The following is a 22,135-nucleotide window of genomic DNA, read 5'->3' as shown; positions in this document are numbered from 1 at the left end:
TTAGGGTGGATAAGGCGCTCACACGCTTATCAAAACAAGTGGCGGTACCGTCTCCAGATACGGCCGCCCTCAAGGAGCCAGCTGATAGGAGGCTGGAAAATATCCTAAAAAGTATATACACACGTACTGGTGTTATACTGCGACCAGCGATCGCCTCAGCCTGGATGTGCAGCGCGGGGGTGGCTTGGTCGGATTCCCTGACTGAAAATATTGATACCCTTGACAGGGACAGTATTTTATTTACTATAGAGCATTTAAAGAATGCATTTCTATATATGCGAGATGCACAGAGGGATATTTGCACTCTGGCATCAAGAGTAAGTGCGATGTCCATATCTGCCAAAAGATGTTTATGGACACGACAGTGGTCAGGTGATGCAGATTCCAAACGGCACAAAGATGTATTGCCGTATAAAGGGGAGGAGTTATTTGGGGTCGGTCCATCGGACCTGGTGGCCACGGCAACTGCTGGGAAATCCACCGTTTTTGCCCTAAGTCACATCTATGCAGAAAAAGACACCGTCTTTTCAGCCTCAGTCCTTTCGTCCCCATAAGCATATCTGCCCAGGGATAGAGGAAAGGGAAGAAGACTGCAGCAGGCAGCCCATTCCCAGGAACAGAAGCCTTCCACCGCTTCTGCCAAGTTCTCAGCATGACGCTGGAGCCGTACAGGACCCCTGGATCCTACAAGTAGTATCCCAGGGGTACAGATTGGAAAGTCGAGACGTTTCCCCTCGCAGGTTCCTGAAGTCTGCTTTACCAACGTCTCCCTCCGACAGGGAGGCAGTATTGGAAACAATTCACAAGCTGTATTCCCAGCAGGTGATAATCAAAGTACCCCTCCTACAACAAGGAAAGGGGTATTATTCCACACTATATTGTGGTACTGAAACCAGAAGGCTCGGTGAGACCTATTCTAAATCTGAAATATTTGAACACTTAAAAAGGTTCAAATCAAGATGGAGTCACTCAGAGCAGTGATAGCGAACCAGGTAGAAGGGGACTATATGGTGTCCCGGGACATCAGGGATGCTTACCTCCATGTCCCAATTTGCCCTTCTCACCAAGGGTATCTCAGGTTCGTGGTACAGAACTGTCACTATCAGTTTCAGACGCTGCCGTTTGGATTGTCCACGGCACTCCGGGTCTTTACCAAGGTAATGCCCGAAATGATGATTCTTCTTCGAAGAAAATGGACGACCTCCTGATAAGAGCAAGGTCCAGAGAACAGTTGGAGGTCGGAGTAGCACTATCTCAAGTAGTTCTACGACAGCACGGGTGGATTCTAAATATTCCAAAACCGCAGTTGTTTCCGACGACACGTCTGCTGTTCCTAGGGATGATTCTGGACACAGTCCAGAAAAAGGTGTTTCTCCCGGAGGAGAAAGCCAGGGAGTTATCCGAGCTAGTCAGGAACCTCCTAAAACCAGGAAAAGTGTCAGTGCATCATTGCACAAGAGTCCTGGGAAAAATGGTGGCTTATTACGAAGCGATTCCATTCGGCAGATTCCACGCAAGAACTTTTCAGTGGGATCTGCTGGACAAATGGTCCGGATCGCATCTTCAGATGCATCAGCGGATAACCCTATCTCCAAGGACAAGGGTGTCTCTCCTGTGGTGGTTACAGAGTGCTCATCTTCTAGAGGGCCGCAGATTCGGCATTCAGGATTGGATGCTGGTGACCACGGAGGCCAGCCTGAGAGGCTGGGGAGCAGTCACACAGGGAAAAAATTTCCAGGGAGTGTGATCAAGTCTGGAGACTTTTCTCCACATAAATATACTGGAGCTAAGGGCAATTTATAATGCTCTAAGCTTAGCAAGACCTCTGCTTCAAGGTCAGCCGGTATTGATCCAGTGGGACAACATCACGGCAGTCGCCCACGTAAACAGACAGGGCGGCACAAGAAGCAGGAGGGCAATGGCAAAAACTGCAAGGATTTTTCGCTGGGCGGAAAATCATGTGATAGCACTGTCAGCAGTGTTCATTCCGGGAGTGGACAACTGGGAAGCAGACTTCCTCAGCAGGCACGACCTCCACCCGGGAGAGTGGGGACTTCATCGGGAAGTTTTCCACATGATTGTGAACCGTTGGGAAAGACCAAAGGTGTACATGATGGCGTCCCGCCTGAACAAAAAACTGGACAGGTATTGCGCCAGGTCAAGAGACTTTCAGGCAATAGCTGTGGACGTTCTGGTAACACCGTGGGCGTACCAGTCGGTGTATGTGTTTCCTCCTCTGCTTCTCATACCCAAGGTATTGAGAATTATAAGACGTAGAGGAGTAAGAACTATACTCGTGGCTCCGGATTGGCCAAGAAGGACTTGGTACCCGGATCTTCAAGAGATACTCACAGAGGACTCATGACCTCTGCCACTAGAAGGGACTTGCTTCAGCACGTACCATGTCTGTTCCAAGACTTACCGCGGCTGCGTTTGACGGCATGGCGGTTGAACGCCGGATCCTAAGGGAAAAAGGCATTCCGGAAGAGGTCATTCCTACCCTGGTCAAAGCCAGGAAGGACGTGACCGCACAACATTATCACCACATGTGGCGAAAATATGTTGCGTGGTGTGAGGCCAGGAAAGCTCCACGAAGAAATTTCAACTCGGTCGATTCCTGCATTTCCTGCAAACAGGAGTGTCTATGGGCCTCAGATTGGGGTCCATTAAGGTTCAAATTTCGGCCCTGTCAATTTTCTTCCAGAAAGAATTGGCTTCAGTTCCTGAAGTCCAGAAGTTTGTCAAGGGAGTACTGCATATACAACCCCCTTTTGTGCCTCCAGTGGCACTGTGGGATCTCAACGTAGTGCTGGGATTCCTCAAATCACATTGGTTTAAACCGCTCAAATCTGTGGATTTGAAATATCTCACATGGAAAGTGACCATGATGTTGGCCCTGGCCTCGGCCAGGCGAGTGTCAGCATTGGCGGCTTTGTCTCACAAAAGCCCATATCTGATTGTCCATTCGGACAGGGCAGAGCTGCGGACTCGTCCCCAGTTTCTCCCTAAGGTGGGGTCAGCGTTTCACCTGAACCAGCTTATTGTGGTACCTGCGGCTACTAGGGACTTGGAGGACTCCAAGTTGCTAGATGTTGTCAGGGCCCTGAAAATATCGGTTTCCAGGACGGCTGGAGTCAGGAAAACTGACTTGCTGTTATCCTGTAGGCACCCAAAAAACTGGGTGCTCTTGCTTCTAAGCAGACGATTGCTAGTTGGATGTGTAGTACAATTCAGCTTGCACATTCTGTGGCAGGCCTGCCACAGCCAAAATATGTAAATGCCCATTCCACAAGGAAGGTGGGCTCATCCTGGGCGGCTGCCCGAGGGGTCTCGGCATTACAACTCTGCCGAGCAGCTACGTGGTTGGGGGGAGAACACGTTTGTAAAATTCTACAAATTTGATACCCTGGCTAAAGAGGACCTGGAGTTCTCTCATTCGGTGCTGCAGAGTCATCCGCACTCTCCCGCCCGTTTGGGAGCTTTGGTATAATCCCCATGGTCCTGACGGAGTCCCCAGCATCCACTAGGACGTTAGAGAAAATAAGATTTTACTTACCGATAAATCTATTTCTCGTAGTCCGTAGTGGATGCTGGGCGCCCATCCCAAGTGCGGATTGTCTGCAATATTTGTACATAGTTATTGGTACAAAAAATCGGGTTATTATTGTTGTGAGCCATCTTTTCAGAGGCTCCGCTGTTATCATGCTGTTAACTGGGTTTAGATCACAGGTTGTACAGTGTGATTGGTGTGGCTGGTATGAGTCTTACCCGGGATTCAAAATCCTTCCTTATTGTGTACGCTCGTCCGGGCACAGTATCCTAACTAAGGCTTGGAGGAGGGTCATAGGGGGAGGAGCCAGTGCACACCACCTGATCCTAAAGCTTTTACTTTTGTGCCCTGTCTCCTGCGGAGCCGCTATTCCCCATGGTCCTGACGGAGTCCCCAGCATCCACTACGGACTACGAGAAATAGATTTATCGGTAAGTAAAATCTTATTTTTTTTTACTTGTTTGTTTTGCTAATAATGGAAAACAAAATGGAATGGCATTTGGAAACCTTCAGTTGTCAGGGGAAATCCAAATAATCCCTCTTTTATTTCCATATTACCAGAAGCAGAATTTTATTCTTGATATCTGTTTTCAAGGGTAAATTCACATTCATTTTACACCCTGATATAACTATTGGCAGTACAAGCTTTCAATAGAAGCACCAGCATGCTCTAGAAGCCATTGGCATGCTGGCACTTGCAGCAGGGCAGCCATAGGGGGGGGGGGGGGGGGGACTGGGGTCCTGGGCCCTTACAGAGAGAGGGGCCCACCCCTGGCTCCTACCGCCAATACCTGTAGAGCTGCACCAGACTGTGAATCAACATCAGGCTGTTGTGCAGTGAGGACTCCTTAACACAAGTCTTATCTGCACATCAGCTCTCTGTAAACAGTTCCTGTAGGTCCACAACACTCCACCTATATGGAACGTCACAATGTATGACATCACATAGGGATGGAGCAGTGCAGCAGAATCTTTTTTTCGGAAGGAAGGGGCCCTGTCTATTTTGTCAGTCCCGGGCCCCACAATGTCTGATGGCATCCATGAGTTCTACAAGTGCCAGCATACCCAAACTATTTATGCATGTCAAGTGTGCTGAGACTAGCAAGAAATGCAGATATCAATCTTTAAAATGTTATCATTCCAGCACCCACCCCCCAGCAAAGGGTTTTGGGAGGAGCCCTAGTGCTGACTGCACACGGCTGATTTTTATTTTCTAGAAGGGGAACAGTTTTTCTTAGGCCTGATTCCCCTATACAGTTCAGCCTTATCCTAAACAAGCTAGGGCTTTTTTCAGGGTCATGTGGAGAGAAAAAAACTGCAGCCTATGCCAGGTTTATTATTATTATTGAATACATTAAAACACTGTTCATCATTATCAATATGATGACTGGCATCGCCACAGAATGAGGATACCCTTAATAGCGTTTCATCATGTTTCAAGCATTCAAACACGTTTAACACACAAAGCTAAGTTGCAGCTCCGTGCACGTCAGCATATACTGTACAGGTATTTACAGGGATATTTGTGAAGGGATTTTCCCTCTGTGCTTTTGAAAAAAAGCATTCACACTCAACACCACACCTACAGGGTATATTTACTAAAAGTTGATTTTGGTCGATGTTTGAACAATGTTTGGTCGATTTTGAGCTTAAGGGGCTAAATCACACATTTAGAAACAGATGATGTTTTTTTTATATCATTTAAAAAAAATGAAAAAATGATATGTTAGTAAATATGGAATTTAGACCCTGAAATATAAAATCAACCAAACATCGATCAAAAAATGTAATTATAAAATGTAAATATACCCCTAAATCCCACATTTACCAACAAATGAGTTTTTACATTTTTTTTAAAAGATGTCAAAAATCATCTGTTAGTAAATGTGTGATTTAGTCCCTGAAAAAACAAAAATCGATCAAAAAGCGTCCGAACATCGACCATAAATCAATCAACATTGACTTTTAGTAAATATACCCCACGGTGTTCAAATCAAATGCTGGACAGGTCACGGTTGCTACTTTTCTTACTGTCCAAACATTGTTTACCTTGAATGCCATCTTGACCTTTTCAGTGATCCTATCCAGGTGGCTGAATACAGCTCAGGCTGGATGGACCACAGATTTATCTCAAGTATCAAAAAACAGTCTAATCTAAAAGAACTCTATATCTATTTGCACTCCGCTATGCAACTGCATAATGCATTTTTATTATTTGTTTTTTTAAATTACATTTCTACACCGTTATTAATAATCCCAAACTTATGGCAAAAAAACTATTACCCTACTGATATCACCTAAAGCTAAAGTTTACACTATGCTTTGTAATGTAATACCCAGTCCAGCCTTTACAGTAAGGATGTCCGTTGACCATCAATGATTCAAAATCATCAATGGTTTATTGCTGATGCAGAATACTTTTGCCATCGATGGAAGAGAACCTGATGGTTTTGGTCCATCGATGAATAGGCATAAATTAAAAAAAATTTTTAACGAGGTGCCAGGACATGGAGTTATAGCAATACCCCCCCAGCACCCACAAAGTCACACCCCGGTGTTCTTATTGGCCCATGGGCCACTCAGTGATAGAACAGGGATGACCATCAGTTGTGAAAACCATCGATGGTCATCCACTGCATAGTTGGCCGCCATTGATGGTTACTTGCCATATAACCATCGATGGCAACCACACCGATGGCCATCCCTACTTTACAGTAGTAGCATATCATTGATATTCAGGGTAATCTTTTTATGTTTTACTGATAAGTAAGGCATTTATATTACATCACTGGCATTTCTTTCAGATTAGTTGTGTTAATGAATGGGTTAATTTGACTCATTTAAGAAATGACAAAATATTGCCATATATGGCTTGTTATAGCAGTAGGTTGGAGAATATTCCTACACAATGCAGTTCCCTCATGCATGGTTTTTGGTGTCATCTAGACAAGCGATCATCCTAAATGTCCTATTTGCTGGTTCCATTTCTGAAAAAGAACTACTTAATGGAGGTAATGGAGAGAATAACACTTTGCTTTTCTGTGCAGTAGAAAATAAAATAAAGATTTTATATATTTAATATGAAAATATAATTTGAATAAACAAATAATTGACTTCAATCTATAAAGCATAAAAGTACAAATAAATACTTACACATTCATATACACAATATATGTAACAAAATACCAATTGCACTAAGGGTGCATACACACTTAGCGATATAGTAAATGATATAGCTCATTTTCCCCCTCCTGAGCGATAGTTTACTGTATTGTGCAGTGTGTATGCAGCTGACGACAGCCCATGTGCGGCTCTGTAGGTCATTAACGATCCTTGGTGTTGGCTGTACATGCAGCTCAATTTGGACCCATCGCAAAAAGGTGCATGTACAGCCGGGTGGCGGCATGACGTCACTGTGCGATATCGCACAGTATGTATGCCCGCTGTCGGGCAGCCCGGGCCAAGATGGAACACACTAGGCAATGTGCTCCATGAGCGACATTTATTTTATACTGCATTTAGCCTCTGTGAACTAAACGTAAGCATCCTGCAGTTTCAGGTTATAGTTTGTAGCCCATATGCTGCAGTCCATTCACTCTGCGACCACCCAAACAAACAAACAACTAAACAGTGAACAATTTAGTCATACACATGAAGGACACAGTTGTATTCATCCAATTATTAATGGGCCCGACAACTCTGGTGTGAAACAGATTGGTAGTTACTTCATCTGTGTCATTTACAAATATAAGCTGTGCATCGCAGGAGAACCAATATAGGGTGGACTTGATGGACTGGTCTTTTTTTCAACCTCATCAACTATGTAACTGTATTACCAAAGTACTGTATAGCAAGAGAACCTACATCCATGCAGAGACTGTTATAATAATTTTTTCAAAACCAATAGGATACTATTCTGATCATTGTTATACAGTAACATAGGGCACAATAGTTTGCCAGTATGTTAAAATACATTTGACAGCTAAATATGAATTGGGTTATAATACCCCAGTTGACCTGGCACAGGGCTTAGGGGTTCTTTGACTGTTCTCCCTCTTTCTATATTCACAGAAAACATTGATTTCTTTCTGGACAACATACTGTATATAATTATCTTACCTCTACTCATGCTATGCACAAAGAATTCACAAATACACTAACACCATCCAATATGAATTACTGTAGCATAGAAATAAATGTGATGTAAATCTCTGTAGGCTTCAAAAATACATCCAGCCTATAAGGTCAGTTGCTTATAGCATAGTTAATGAGCTTTAATGTTAATATTCCAAAACATTATGTAACCAAATGGATCTGTAGAGCAATCAATTTGCGTCATTCCAAAATACTGCAGCTTATTGCGTTAACAAATGTTAGCGCTCAAGACAATATAATGAAATACTGTGGGAGCTATCTATGTAGGTAGCGAAATACACTGCAGGATTTGAAAACACATTTTTTTTTCAAAGTACAAGGTTTTGTCTATATTTTTAATAGGCCCTTAGATAATGCGACTTCTAGCTAGGGCACCAGTGTGTTGTTTGTTTTCTTATAATGTCCAGTGCATTCACATAGGTTAAAGTACCAGTTAGATTAGATCTTGTTTCATTTCCAACTCAACAGCATCTGGTGCACATAATAATTTCTTAACATGACCCAAATAATACCACTGTGATGAGATCCATAAGACATGATCAGATATTTTCTTTCGATGTTCTACATTGCACTAGACCGGTCAAAGCTATATCTGTTTGTTATTGATCATAGCACATTACACAGGCTATAAAAAGCTTGTAACAGGGAAAATAAGTTTCACCAATTAAAAGTTTCCCGTAAAAACCTATAAAATATACTTCGATAAAATGACTAAATATTTGAATCCATTAATAGGCATAAATGCTAAGAAATGATGGCTTATTCTAACAACACATTTTACCTACAGTAAATGATCACTTCTTTCTCTTTCATGCTATTATCATAGTGTCATCAATAGAGTCTACTGGTGTTTCTGGTTATGTTTTCATGAATCTACTGCAAGTGCCAGGAAAATCCAGCATGGTGACAGTGCTGCCACCTAGTGACTGGGAAGCCATCCACTGCATGAGCTCTAGCTGATGCTGAGTATTCCAGTGCACATGCTAACCACATATTCTCAGCACATCCATGCATGGCTTTATATACATCAAGCAAGTTTCTAATTGGCATGGTCAGAAAAAGGATGACATATTTATACGTTTATTAAATGATTGATAATGGAATAAAAGTGTTGTTTCTTGCAGTAACTAAATGTTATTGCCAAATAGCTAAACTCCCTGAATGAATTTGAGACATGAAGTTGCTGTGTTGGCATTCGTAGTGTTAATCAGTAGACCCTTCTAGCATTCACACGCCCTTGTTTTCAGTAAAGACTATAGAAGCAGCTGGTGTACACTGCCTTGTTACATAAACAGCAATGTGAAAAGACAGAATTGCAGTGCGGCATAGACACATTTAGAAGAATAAGTAACGACAGTCAAGTGAAACAAGAGCAGATTAGAAAATGATAATATACATGCAGAGTTTACAAACCGTGTCTTTAGGGTGGCCCAATAAGTAGAAATATGGGGACCCATGCTTGTCACTTTTCATGCACATGGATAGACTGGAAGAAGGTACCATTCCTAAAGGAAGGGGAGGAACAGCCTAGGACCAATCATTAGAATTAACAGAGCAGTAACACAAAGATATAGAACTGTTATTTACAAAGACTTTTTAGTATGATTAGCAAAGTTACAGAAACGTGTCTAACAGGAAATAGTCTTCTATATAAAGCATGCAAATACTGATATTAGTGACAGCTAGACTTTATAAAGGTTATTATGTGACACATCATTGTTAAATGGCATCTAACTATGGTTTGTAATGTTATGTCAGATACTGTGCATTTGTACCAAGCCAGAGGGTAATCAGTATGCATTGTTATCAGTATGCCTTGTTACGGATTATGATGATTGTTAAACAACTGGTAATTAGATTCAGCAAACATTACTATTATAGAGTGGTGTGAGAAATACACAAACCCCCTACAAGAAAGAATGGCTGGGACATGCACACATTACAGGAATCTGTATGTTATGGTGTATGTGACACTCAGCAGGGGAACATGTGAGCTGCAGTTTCAGTATCTCTCCTAGAAGTGGATAGCTGTAAATTATAAGCCTGACGGACACAGGACATCTAAGCCTATCTACCCCAATTAATACTACTACTTTGACATTACTATTATTAAAAAGTATGTTTTAAAATGTTTTGTGAGTATTCTAATCCCATATGTATTCTCTCTCATGCTGTAGCAAAAGCAGAGTGCATTTCTTTTTTTAGACAACTATGGAGATCTGTCCTAGAATCATTCTCCCACAGGACTACCTACTGCTGGGATCCTGAGCCTCTATGTATGGCTCTCTTACATGTAATAGCATATAGGGAACTGGTGCCATACATAGCCATTACAAGTTTAAAATTAATTTATTGAAATAGTTCCAGTTCATTCATTGTACATTTTAATGTCTAATTGTTCCTGTACTAAGATTAAATATTGAGATACTGAAAGACTTGTTTGTTATGCTATATCTATTCTCTAGGCTGAAGAAGCATTTCCCTAACACACGGCAGTTCTGGTGTCATTAGACAGCGCTAATGATCTATCCCATACATGTTGCACAGTGCAGGGAATTTAGAAAAGCCCAGTGGAGAGACAGGTTTGTAAAGCCATTATCTGTTCTCCATGTAGCTGAGAGCCAGTAGCTGAGCGCTGGGCAGAGCAGATAAACAGCTTGGGTATTACTGGCATCTCCAGGCAGGAAAGTTGGTTTAATAAAATTATCACCATTATGGGGGATTCTGAAACAGGCCCTGAGCGTTACTAGTAATTATGAATGAAGAGCGCCAAATGTGATATGCACACTTGGATATATTGCAGCAAGCGGGTTAGAAAACTAAACCAATTTATTGCAGCATGGATTTTTCCCCAACACTGCATTGATGTATGGATTACAATGACTGAATGGGGTTTGGAAACTGGGAGAAATGTGTCAGCAAACAACTTTGTTAACTATCAATAAATACTGTCCACCCAAATATGAATAGCAATACTCTGGCAGTTTTATTGCACAATCAGTGGAAAGAAACCACAAGAGAGTGTTGCTAGGTGAGGCCGTGCATAGCTGCAGTACAGGAGACCATTCATTCGTTTTGGCATCTTTCTTCTGGAGGAAAATGATTATTATGAAAGGTAATGTGTTTTCTCACAAAGAATTGCCTATATAACCAGAAATGTAATGGCCTTTCCATATGCTGGTGCTTAGCTCTGCAAGACCCTTCTGAAACCCCCCCCCCCTGCTTTATTTTCTTACTTTGGAATGAGGCATGCATGGTTGGTGACCTATTATGAATATGGTCATTCATTGCTTATTTCTACAATCTAGTTTTTTATGTGCGCAGTACCAATAAATACAGCTACATCAACAACATTAACACAAAGAGAAAGCATTCAAATGTTACTAATGAGAAACGATTTGGTTAAATGTGATCTTAAATACTACAATTCCCTCTTTCCAAATGATGAACTGTGTCATTGGGAATGTCATGGAACAACAAGCTGATGGATAAAGAAAGCAATTTATTCAGTTGCTGCCTGGCTTTATCACCTGCCCTGGGATCATGTGCAAGTGTATTTATGTTTCTTTCTCACCTATAGTTTCAGATCTTTGTACAGTGACAGATTACTGGGAAGTGGAATTTAATCCTATTTTGGATTATTTTTGCCATGGTTTTTGGTCATTTCTATGTTAAGAACTATAGGAGAGTAAAATATCACAGCTAGTATTCCACGGATGTGATTATGTACCAGTGACTATTGCAATCTACTGATATGTACTGTGTGTTCAGCTGCTACATATTTTACAGAGAAGAAAAAATAAGAATTTACTTACCGATAATTCTATTTCTCGTAGTCCGTAGTGGATGCTGGGAACTCCGTAAGGACCATGGGGAATAGCGGCTCCGCAGGAGACTGGGCACAAAAGTAAAAGCTTTAGGACTACCTGGTGTGCACTGACTACTCCCCCTATGACCCTCCTCCAAGCCTCAGTTAGGATACTGTGCCCGGACGAGCGTACACAATAAGGAAGGATTTTGAATCCCGGGTAAGACTCATACCAGCCACACCAATCACACCGTACAACCTGTGATTTGAACCCAGTTAACAGCATGATAACAGAGGAGCCTCTGAAAAGATGGCTCACAACAATAATAACCCGATTTTTGTAACAATAACTATGTACAAGTATTGCAGACAATCCGCACTTGGGATGGGCGCCCAGCATCCACTACGGACTACGAGAAATAGAATTATCGGTAAGTAAATTCTTATTTTCTCTGACGTCCTAGTGGATGCTGGGAACTCCGTAAGGACCATGGGGATTATACCAAAGCTCCCAAACGGGCGGGAGAGTGCGGATGACTCTGCAGCACCGAATGAGAGAACTCCAGGTCCTCCTCAGCCAGGGTATCAAATTTGTAGAATTTAGCAAACGTGTTTGCCCCTGACCAAGTAGCTGATCAGCAAAGTTGTAAAGCCGAGACCCCTCGGGCAGCCGCCCAAGATGAGCCCACCTTCCTTGTGGAATGGGCTTTTACAGATTTTGGCTGTGGCAGGCCTGCCACAGAATGTGCAAGCTGAATTGTACTACAAATCCAACGAGCAATAGTCTGCTTAGAAGCAGGAGCACCCAGCTTGTTGGGTGCATACAGGATAAACAGCGAGTCAGATTTTCTGACTCCAGCCGTCCTGGAAACATATATTTTCAGGGCCCTGACTACGTCCAGCAACTTGGAGTCCTCCAAGTCCCTAGTAGCCGCAGGTACCACAATAGGCTGGTTCAAGTGAAACGCTGAAACCACCTTAGGGAGAAATTGAGGATGAGTCCTCAATTCTGCCCTGTCCGTATGAAAAATTAGGTAAGGGCTTTTATAGGATAAAGCCGCCAATTCTGAGACACGCCTGGCTGAAGCCAGGGCTAACAGCATTACCACTTTCCATGTGAGATATTTTAAGTCCACAGTGGAGAGTGGTTCAAACCAATGTGATTTTAGGAACCCCAAAACTACATTGAGATCCCAAGGTGCCACTGGAGGCACAAAAGGAGGCTGTATATGCAGTACCCCCTTGACAAACGTCTGAACTTCAGGAACTGAAGCCAGTTCTTTCTGGAAGAAAATCGACAGGGCCGAAATTTGAACCTTAATGGACCCTAATTTTAGGCCCATAGACAGTCCTGTTTGCAGGAAATGCAGGAAACGACCCAGTTGAAATTCCTCTGTAGGGGCCTTCCTGGCCTCGCACCACGCAACATATTTACGCCAAATACGGTGATAATGTTGTACGGTTACATCCTTCCTGGCTTTGATCAGGGTAGGGATGACTTCATCCGGAATGCCTTTTTCCTTCAGGATCCGGCGTTCAACCGCCATGCCGTCAAACGCAGCCGCGGTAAGTCTTGGAACAGACAGGGTCCCTGCTGGAGCATGTCCTTTCTTAGAGGTAGAGGCCACGGGTCCTCCGTGAGCATCTCTTGAAGTTCCGGGTACCAAGTCCTTCTTGGCCAATCCGGAGCCACGAGTATAGTCCTTACTCCTCTCCTTCTTATGATTCTCAGTACCTTGGGTATGAGAGGCAGAGGAGGGAACACATACACTGACTGGTACACCCACGGTGTTACCAGAGCGTCCACAGCTATTGCCTGAGGGTCCCTTGACCTGGCGCAATATCTGTCTAGTTTTTTGTTGAGGCGGGACGCCATCATGTCCACCTTTGGTTTTTCCCAACGGTTCACAATCATGTGGAAGACTTCTGGGTGAAGTCCCCACTCCCCCGGGTGAAGGTCGTGTCTGCTGAGGAAGTCTGCTTCCCAGTTGTCCACTCCCGGAATGAACACTGCTGACAGTGCTATCACATGATTTTCCGCCCAGCGAAGAATCCTTGCAACTTCTGTCATTGCCCTCCTGCTTCTTGTGCCGCCCTGTCTGTTTACGTGGGCGACTGCCGTGATGTTGTCCGACTGGATCAGCACCGGTTGACCTTGAAGCAGAGGTCTTGCTAGGCTTAGAGCATTGTAGATGGCCCTTAGCTCCAGGATATTTATGTGAAGTGATGTCTCCAGGCTTGACCACAAGCCCTGGAAATTTCTTCCCTGTGTGACTGCTCCCCAGCCTCTCAGGCTGGCATCCGTTGTCACCAGGACCCAGTCCTGAATGCCGAATCTGCGGCCCTCTAGAAGATGAGCACTCTGCAACCACCACAGGAGAGACACCCTTGTCCTTGGTGCCAAGATTATCCGCTGATGCATCTGAAGATGCGACCCGGACCATTTGTCTAGCAGATCCCACTGGAAGGTTCTTGCGTGGAATCTGCCGAATGGGATTGCTTCGTAAGAAGCCACCATCTTTCCCAGGACCCTTGTGCATTGATGCACTGAGACTTGGCCTGGTTTTAGGAGATTTCTGACTAGTTCGGATAACTCCCTGGCTTTCTCCTCCGGGAGAAACACCTTTTTCTGGACTGTGTCCAGGATCATCCCTAGGAACAGAAGTCGTGTCGTCGGGATCAGCTGCGATTTTGGAATATTGAGAATCCAACCGTGCTGGCGCAGCACTATCTGAGATAGTGCTACTCCGACTTCCAACTGTTCCCTGGATCTTGCCCTTATCAGGAGATCGTCCAAGTAAGGGATAACTAAAACTCCCTTCCTTCGAAGGAGTATCATCATTTCGGCCATTACCTTGGTAAAGACCCGGGGTGCCGTGGACAATCCAAACGGCAGCGTTTGAAACTGATAGTGACAGTTCTGTATCACAAACCTGAGATACCCTTGGTGAGAAGGGTAAATTGGGACATGTAGGTAAGCATCTTTGATGTCCAGAGACACCATATAGTCCCCTTCTTCCAGGTTTGCAATCACTGCTCTGAGTGACTCCATCTTAAATTTGAACCTTTGTATGTAAGTGTTCAAGGATTTTAGGTTTAAAATTGGTCTCACCGAGCCGTCCGGCTTCGGTACCACAAATAGCGTGGAATAGTACCCCTTTCCCTGTTGTAGGAGGGGTACCTTGATTATCACCTGCTGGGAATACAGCTTGTGAATGGCTTCCAATACTGCTTCCCTGTCTGAGGGAGACGTCGGTAAAGCAGACTTTAGAAAACGGCGAGGGGGAGACGTCTCGAATTCCAATTTGTACCCCTGGGATACCACCTGAAGGATCCAGGGGTCCACTTGCGAGTGGGCCCACTGCGCACTGAACTTCTGGAGACGGGCCCCCACCGTGCCTGAGTCCGCTTGTAAAGCCCCAGCGTCATGCTGAGGACTTTGTGGAGGCGGGAGAGGGCTTTTGTTCCTGGGAACTGGCTGTTTGTTGCAGCCTTTTTCCTCTCCCTCTGCCACGGGGCAGAAATGAGGCGCCTTTTGCCAGCTTGCCCTTATGGGGCCGAAAGGACTGCGCCTGATAATATGGCGACTTCTTAGGTTGAGAAGCTACCTGTGGTATAAATGTGGATTTTCCAGCAGTTGCCGTGGCTACCAGGTCTGATAGACCTACCCCAAATAACTCCTCCCCCTTATAAGGCAATACTTCCATGTGCCTTTTAGAATCCGCATCACCTGACCACTGCCGCGTCCATAAACCTCTTCTTGCAGAAATGGACAGCGCGCTAACTCTTGATGCCAGTCGGCAAATATCCCTCTGTGCATCACGCATATATAGAAATGCATCCTTCAAATGCTCTATAGTCAATAATATACTGTCCCTATCTAGGGTATCAATATTTTCAGTCAGGGAATCCGACCACGCCAGGCCCGCACTGCACATCCAGGCTGAGGCGATTGCTGGTCGCAGTATAACACCCGTGTGAGAGTATATACATTTTAGGATATTCTCCAGCTTTCTATCGGCAGGTTCCTTTAGGGTGGCCGTATCAGGAGAGGGTAGTGCTACCTGTTTAGACAAGCGTGTGAGCGCTTTATCCACCCTAGGGGGTGTTTCCCAACGTGCCCTATCCTCTGGCGGGAAAGGGTACGATGCCAATAACCTTTTAGGAATTATCAGTTTTTTATCGGGGGAAACCCACGCCTCATCACACACTTCATTTAATTCCTCGGATACAGGAAAAACTACAGGCAGTTTTTTCTCACCAAACATAATACCCTTCTTAGTGGTACTTGTATTATCAGATATATGCAATACATTTTTCATTGCTTCAATCATGTAACGTGTGGCCCTAGTGGAAGTCACGTTTGTCTCCTCATCATCGACACTGGAGTCAGTATCCGTGTCTGTGTCTGCCATTTGAGGTAACGGGCGTTTTAAAGCCCCTGATGGCGTTTGAGACCCCTGGACAGGCACAAGCTGAGTAGCCGGCTGTCTCATGTCGTCAACTGTCTGTCGTAAGGAGCTGACACTGTCACGCAATTCCTTCCACAAGCTCATCCACTCAGGTGTCGACTCCCCAGAGGGTGACAACTGTATAATAGGCAATTGCTCCGCCTCCATCTCATTTTCCTCCTCAAACATGTCGACACAATCGTACCGACACACCGCACACACACAGGGAATGCTCTGATAGAGGACAGGACCCCACTAGCCCTTTGGGGAGACAGAGGGAGAGTATGCCAGCACACACCAGAGCGCTATATATATACAGGAATACCACTATAAAATGTGTTTTTCCCTTTATAGCTGCTGTTAGTATAAACTACTGCGCCAAATTAGTGCCCCCCTCTCTTTTTTACCCTTTTTGTAGTGCAGGACTGCAGGGGAGAGTCAGGGAGACGTCCTTCCAGCGGAGCTGTGATGGAAAATGGCGCCCGTGTGCTAAAGAGATAGGCTCCGCCCCCTTCTCCCGCTTTTTAGGTGAGTTCTGGCAGGGGTTAAAATACACCCATATAGCCCTGGGGGTTATATGTGGTGTATTTATGCCAGCCAAGGTGTTTTACATTGCTGCTCAGGGCGCCCCCCCCTAGCGCCCTGCACCCTCAGTGACCGGAGTGTGAAGTGTGCCTGAGTAACAATGGCGCACAGCTGCAGTGCTGTGCGCTACCTTGTTGAAGACTGATGTCTTCTGCGCCGATTTTTCGGTCCCTCTGGAGCTAATGGTGTCCAGTAGCCTAAGAAGCCCAATCCACTCTGCACGCAGGTGAGTTCGCTTCTTCTCCCCTTAGTCCCTCGATGCAGTGAGCCTGTTGCCAGCAGGTCTCACTGAAAATAAAAAACCTAAAACTAAACTTTTCACTAAGAAGCTCAGGAGAGCCCCTAGTGTGCACCCTTCTCGGCCGGGCACAAAAATCTTACTGAGGCTTGGAGGAGGGTCATAGGGGGAGGAGCCAGTGCACACCAGGTAGTCCTAAAGCTTTTACTTTTGTGCCCAGTCTCCTGCGGAGCCGCTATTCCCCATGGTCCTTACGGAGTTCCCAGCATCCACTAGGACGTCAGAGAAATAGAGGAGTTATTTCATCATTAATCATGTGATTTTAGTAATGCACTGTATATAAAACACATTTTGAGAGTTCCCAAGTATCATTAACTCTTTTAATCTACTCTTATTATTATCCATAGAATCTGGAGAAATTGTTGATCAAATGTGGAGGAGGTTAATTTCTTGTTTGTCACTCGTTTCATAAAAAATAAATATGAGCCATACAGTATCATGGAAGGGTGAAACATTTGCAACACTACTGGCAATAAAATATTTACCTATAAGTAAAAAAAGATATATATTTCCCAACGTTGTGGGGAAAAAAGTCCTCACTGACTGACTGACTCATCACTAATTCTCTTATTTCCTGAAATGTTAGGAAGCTGAAAGTCAATATAGGTATTCTTCAGGTGGTAAATAGGAAACTACGTAATTAGAATTGTAATTAACCTCCCCTAAGATGATTGTAATAAACCTCCCCATAGATGATGAAAAGGGGGTTGACATAATGATGTCATTACCAATGCGTGGCTTGCGTTGCGTGAACGATTACGCCCAAATGGACAATCGGATCAAAATTTGGATTGCACCTCCAGTGTGTAGAATTTAATAAACTACTGTCCTGTCACTTTTTACCGTATCTGCTATGGGTGCTCCTCGGGTAACGCCAAGAACCATGGATTAATATTTACTTACATTAAGATGTCTCAAATTTACATCTCTATAGATTTACCCAATTTTTAACACTCATTTATATTTACAACTGTGAAAATTAGAAACTCCCGTGCGAAGAACGGGTAGAACAGCTAGTGTTATCATGCATTTGGAAAGCTAGATCCCCCAAGACAGCTTATACTGTAGTTGGGTGACTCTTCCCAAAAGATTTGAAGGTTTTGGTCTCCCCCATTTACTTAAATACCAAGATGCATCTTTAGATCACACAGCTTATGGACTGTTTTTTTCCCCTCTGAACACTAAACCCTGTGTGGATCTAAACAGAGCCCCTTAACCCATACTGCTTTATTATGGAACCCCAAGTCACAGAGACTAGCCTCTAAACTTTTCTCTCCAATAATTGCTGATTTCCTGGCACTTTGTAAACGGACCATAGATTCCCTTGCAGAATTCACTTTACCATCCACACACATGTCTAATAAAAGGCTGTCCCACTTAATCCCAGATCTTAACCTACTTACATGGAGCCCTAAAACATATTCACCCATAGTGATCTATTTTACTCTACTGGTCTCAAATCTTTTCTCAATCTACAAACATAATATGGCCTACCACCTAAAGACTATTACAAATACATACAAATTAGACACTGGGGGGCAGATGTATTAACCTGGAGAAGGCATAAGGAAGTGATAAACCAGTGATATGTGTAAGGTGATAAAGGCACCAGCCAATCAGCTCCAATATGTAAATTAACAGTTAAGATATGATTGGCTGCTGCCTTTATCACCTTGCACATATCACTGGTTTATCACTTCCTTATGCCCTCTCCAGTTTAATACATCTACCCCTGGGTAACATCCATCATGTGCTGCAAATGCCTCTGCTAGTATAGTCAAACTATTAACTACTGGAAATAGGTAGAAAGATTACCTTTTGGTATAGGTGTATAATCTCCCCCCAACAACACCGCCCCCCTGCCCCAGAAATTCCTTGCCCAACTAAACTTGGAAACCAACCTCTACACTAGCATCCTGTGACGAGAGTGGGAATACATATTCCTTAACACTCATCATATGTCTAAGTTTCTTAACCACATGGAAATGATACTCAAGCTGTTACACCACCTGTACTTAACCTCAACCAGGTTACACAAGATGTGGCCAATACCATCTAGATTTTGTTGGCTTAACTGTGAGATGGTTGCTGACATCATGCATGTCTTTGGAGTTACCCCCATATACAACCACTTTGGCTAGAGGTGTTTTTCTTGACTAACTCAGTTCTGAGCCTAAATTGAATCCCCTCTCCAGAATTGCCTCTCCTGCATTTATATCCAACTCAGGTGCCTAAAGGTGACCTATACATACTATGCTAGCTGCCATGGGACCATTGGCCAAGCTTGGAAATACCCTGTACCACGTTCTCTCTAGAATTATTGCCAAAACAGAGTTCAATTTTCAAATGGGGACTATAGGCATACCCTACTCCCCCTTCTGCATCTTCACCCATCATGAAATGTTCCAATAGTAAGAATGTGACCCTGGAGTCCCAGCCAAACAAATGCCTACCTTAACAGTATCCCCTAACAGGTTTTAATTGAACCACCCCAATTGTCTCCACCTTGACTTATATTAAAGGATGGCTTGTCAATCCTTCATAGGGGCTTGACCTTGAAATTGCATACTAGTTGAGATATATGCAACTTAATTGTAGAAGTCAAAAATATTACATATACACCACATACAAGCTCCAAACAGATGGTCCCTGTTCATGCGTTTTGCGCATATAGGGTAGCATACGCATTCGCACAGAGAAGCCACAAAGAGAAATACAACATATTCATACAACACATAGACAAAACATGTTTAGCATCATTTTGTATTAAATTTTATAATAGAGTTTAACATCAGATATATATGTATTATTGGAACGGAACAAGTTAACCATATCATGCTTAGTGTCAAAATGATCAGGAGAATGTGTGTGTTAATTTGATAGCTATGGGTAGATTGTAGCACATTGCAACGATTAGTTATGATTAAATGTATGAATATGAAGCCACATTCTAAAGCGAACAAAGGATTTCCTGAAAGACAGCATGTGTGCAGAAAGAAACCAATGGCTAACCCCTATAATTGCATCTTCAAACTAGACGTTGCTTGCATATAAACTGACCAGTAACACATCATGAATGATAGACTTCCCTCCCCTGGACCAATAATAGAAGACTCAGCCCCAGACACGTACCTCCCCCAATACACAATATTTCCCTTCACCCAGGAAGTTCTGTTAGTTGCTGTTGGTGCAGATTCAAAGATGGAGAGGGCTGTGCATTGAGAAAATAGGGTGAAGTATGCTGGCTGTAACTGATCCTTATGTAACTATCTGCTTCTTGTGTAATTGTAACTCTGTAACCATATATATATATACATATTATAACTGAATTATATACTGTACATATGTTATATTCTATGCATATCCTTTTAATATCAAATATATCTCTCTCTGAGCGTTGGACCTCAGCTTACAATGTGTGTGACTGTTTACTTTCTCTTGAGGGATATAGTGTTTGCGACGTACTGCTCACTTTTATTGTATATGGTAATAAGATGTGCCTTGCGTCCGCAGCATATATTAAAGCTGGCATTGAAATGTTTATTAGGAATAATTTGAACTTTACATAATGTTCCCCTCTATGTACCCCCTCCCTTTATATCCTTTATTTATTCCCCTTTTTCTTTTCTGAACCCATATTTTGCATTGCTAAACATTTCATAAAAATGACTGATGTAAAATAACTATGGTCACTGAGGTTCAAAAATATTCCTCAATTAAGAGATTATAAGTATTTGGACTTTTTTTTATAATGGATATTACTAAAAAGACATTTAACCTTGAAGGTGACCCTTTATCATTTTTCATTTCCAGATGAAATGTAAATTAAATATGATTAAATCACAACTGCCACTGATTGAAGAAGAAAAAAAAAGATTAATGGAGACCATTGTTAATTAAGCATGCTGAATCCGCGCTGTTAGAATGTTTGAAATACTCGGTATAAGAATGACAATGGCCTTGTTATACGTTATAGAGAGCAGATGTTGTCATAGTAACGACCACTTCCATAACTCAGAGAATGTACAGTACCAGTAGAAAGGGTCAGAAAAACACTAATCACAGCAGAACCTGCAATGGCATCTTAACTTTTTGGATTCAGTTTAACAAAGGTCCTGCAGCTTGGAAATAAGACTCTAGGTGCAGAATGGTGAAAAGCAGAATTACATAAGTAACAAATAAGCTAAAGTGAACAGAGATGAAATGTAGTTTTATAACAACAAGTTGTGCCAGCTCATTTATACAAGACTTACAGTTGGAGTTTCTGAATATAAAATTATAGCAAGATTTGCTATAACTGATAATTATCATAGACTGCTACTGTATGCTACATTGCAACTACGTGCAATGTGAAGATTAAATCAATTTTAGCAGAACATTCTTTTAAATACATCTAATACATTTAAAAAAAGATATAATCTGATACATTTATTTAATACTGTATTCTTTTTTTCTTCTAAATAACAAAAGCCAAAGGTTATACGCCACAGGCGTCCCGCAGGCAGAAGACATTGATATTCATAGTTCCGGCATGAACAGATCACCTATCGAGGTGAAAGTAAATAGTCTATGAATATTAACACCAGTATAAGAAAACTGTGCATTTCCTGGCAGACTGAAGGCTTTTACTATTACATATAATATTAAGGGAAATGAAAATTGAGCCATTTCTTTATAACACCAAAGTGCATTTTTTATGGTTGTTCTTTAAAGCTAATTTATAGTGCGTACATCTGCAGAATATAAATGTGTTGGGAGATTACATACCGATAATATTATGACTGCCACCACTACTTGGTGCAATTGTCACTATATACAAAAGGTGCAGATGAATAACCCGTTCTGATCAGCAGGGGCACAATAGCAAGCATATGTCTCCTGTACTTTGGAATCAGATCTGGCCATTACTGAGGGTAATAAGAGCGCTGTGTAGAAGTTTGTAGTGCAGTATGGACATTTGTCCTACTGTAACTGACATACACACACTCTACAAATTACGTATTGAAGTACTGGGAAGTAGTTTGTTAGAACTAATTATTTTTAATATTTTGCTGACTAAGGGCCTAATTCAGCATTTGCGAAAATTCACAAAATTACAACTCATTCCACTAGCACGCAGTGGGACGCCCAGCAGAAAGCAAATGCGAGTGCTTCGCAAAACAGCGCTCGCATGTTTAGGGTAGCCCCCTGCATGGCAGTCACTGGGCTTAATTCAAACTTGACTTTTCACTTTTCCATTTGTGCTTTTAAAATAGCAGACAGGGTTAGGACTCAGGATGGTACAAATT

At 42.9% G+C, this 22,135-nt stretch overlaps 1 protein-coding gene across 12 annotated transcripts in view; it reads right to left on the bottom strand.

Moving 5' to 3' along the window:
- Nucleotides 1-22,135, bottom strand: part of MAGI2 (membrane associated guanylate kinase, WW and PDZ domain containing 2) — a 1,309,326-nt gene that overhangs the window by 47,164 nt on the left and 1,240,027 nt on the right. For 3 of the 12 annotated variants that reach the window (XM_063926958.1, XM_063926960.1, XM_063926961.1), the window contains one exon: nt 9,119-9,210. The exons of 7 other annotated variants lie outside the window; for them this stretch is intronic. In XM_063926958.1, the coding sequence (XP_063783028.1) occupies nt 9,119-9,210 (92 nt within the window). Of the gene's footprint in view, nt 1-9,118; nt 9,233-22,135 lie in introns of all 12 variants that reach the window. 2 more of the 12 variants (XM_063926965.1, XM_063926966.1) reach the window with 1 other exon arrangement.

Source organism: Pseudophryne corroboree, chromosome 6, assembly GCF_028390025.1.
Source record: "Pseudophryne corroboree isolate aPseCor3 chromosome 6, aPseCor3.hap2, whole genome shotgun sequence".
Lineage (NCBI taxonomy): Eukaryota > Metazoa > Chordata > Amphibia > Anura > Myobatrachidae > Pseudophryne > Pseudophryne corroboree.
The sequence above is the reverse complement of the archived record's forward strand: the minus strand, read 5'-3'. Positions and strand labels throughout refer to the sequence as shown.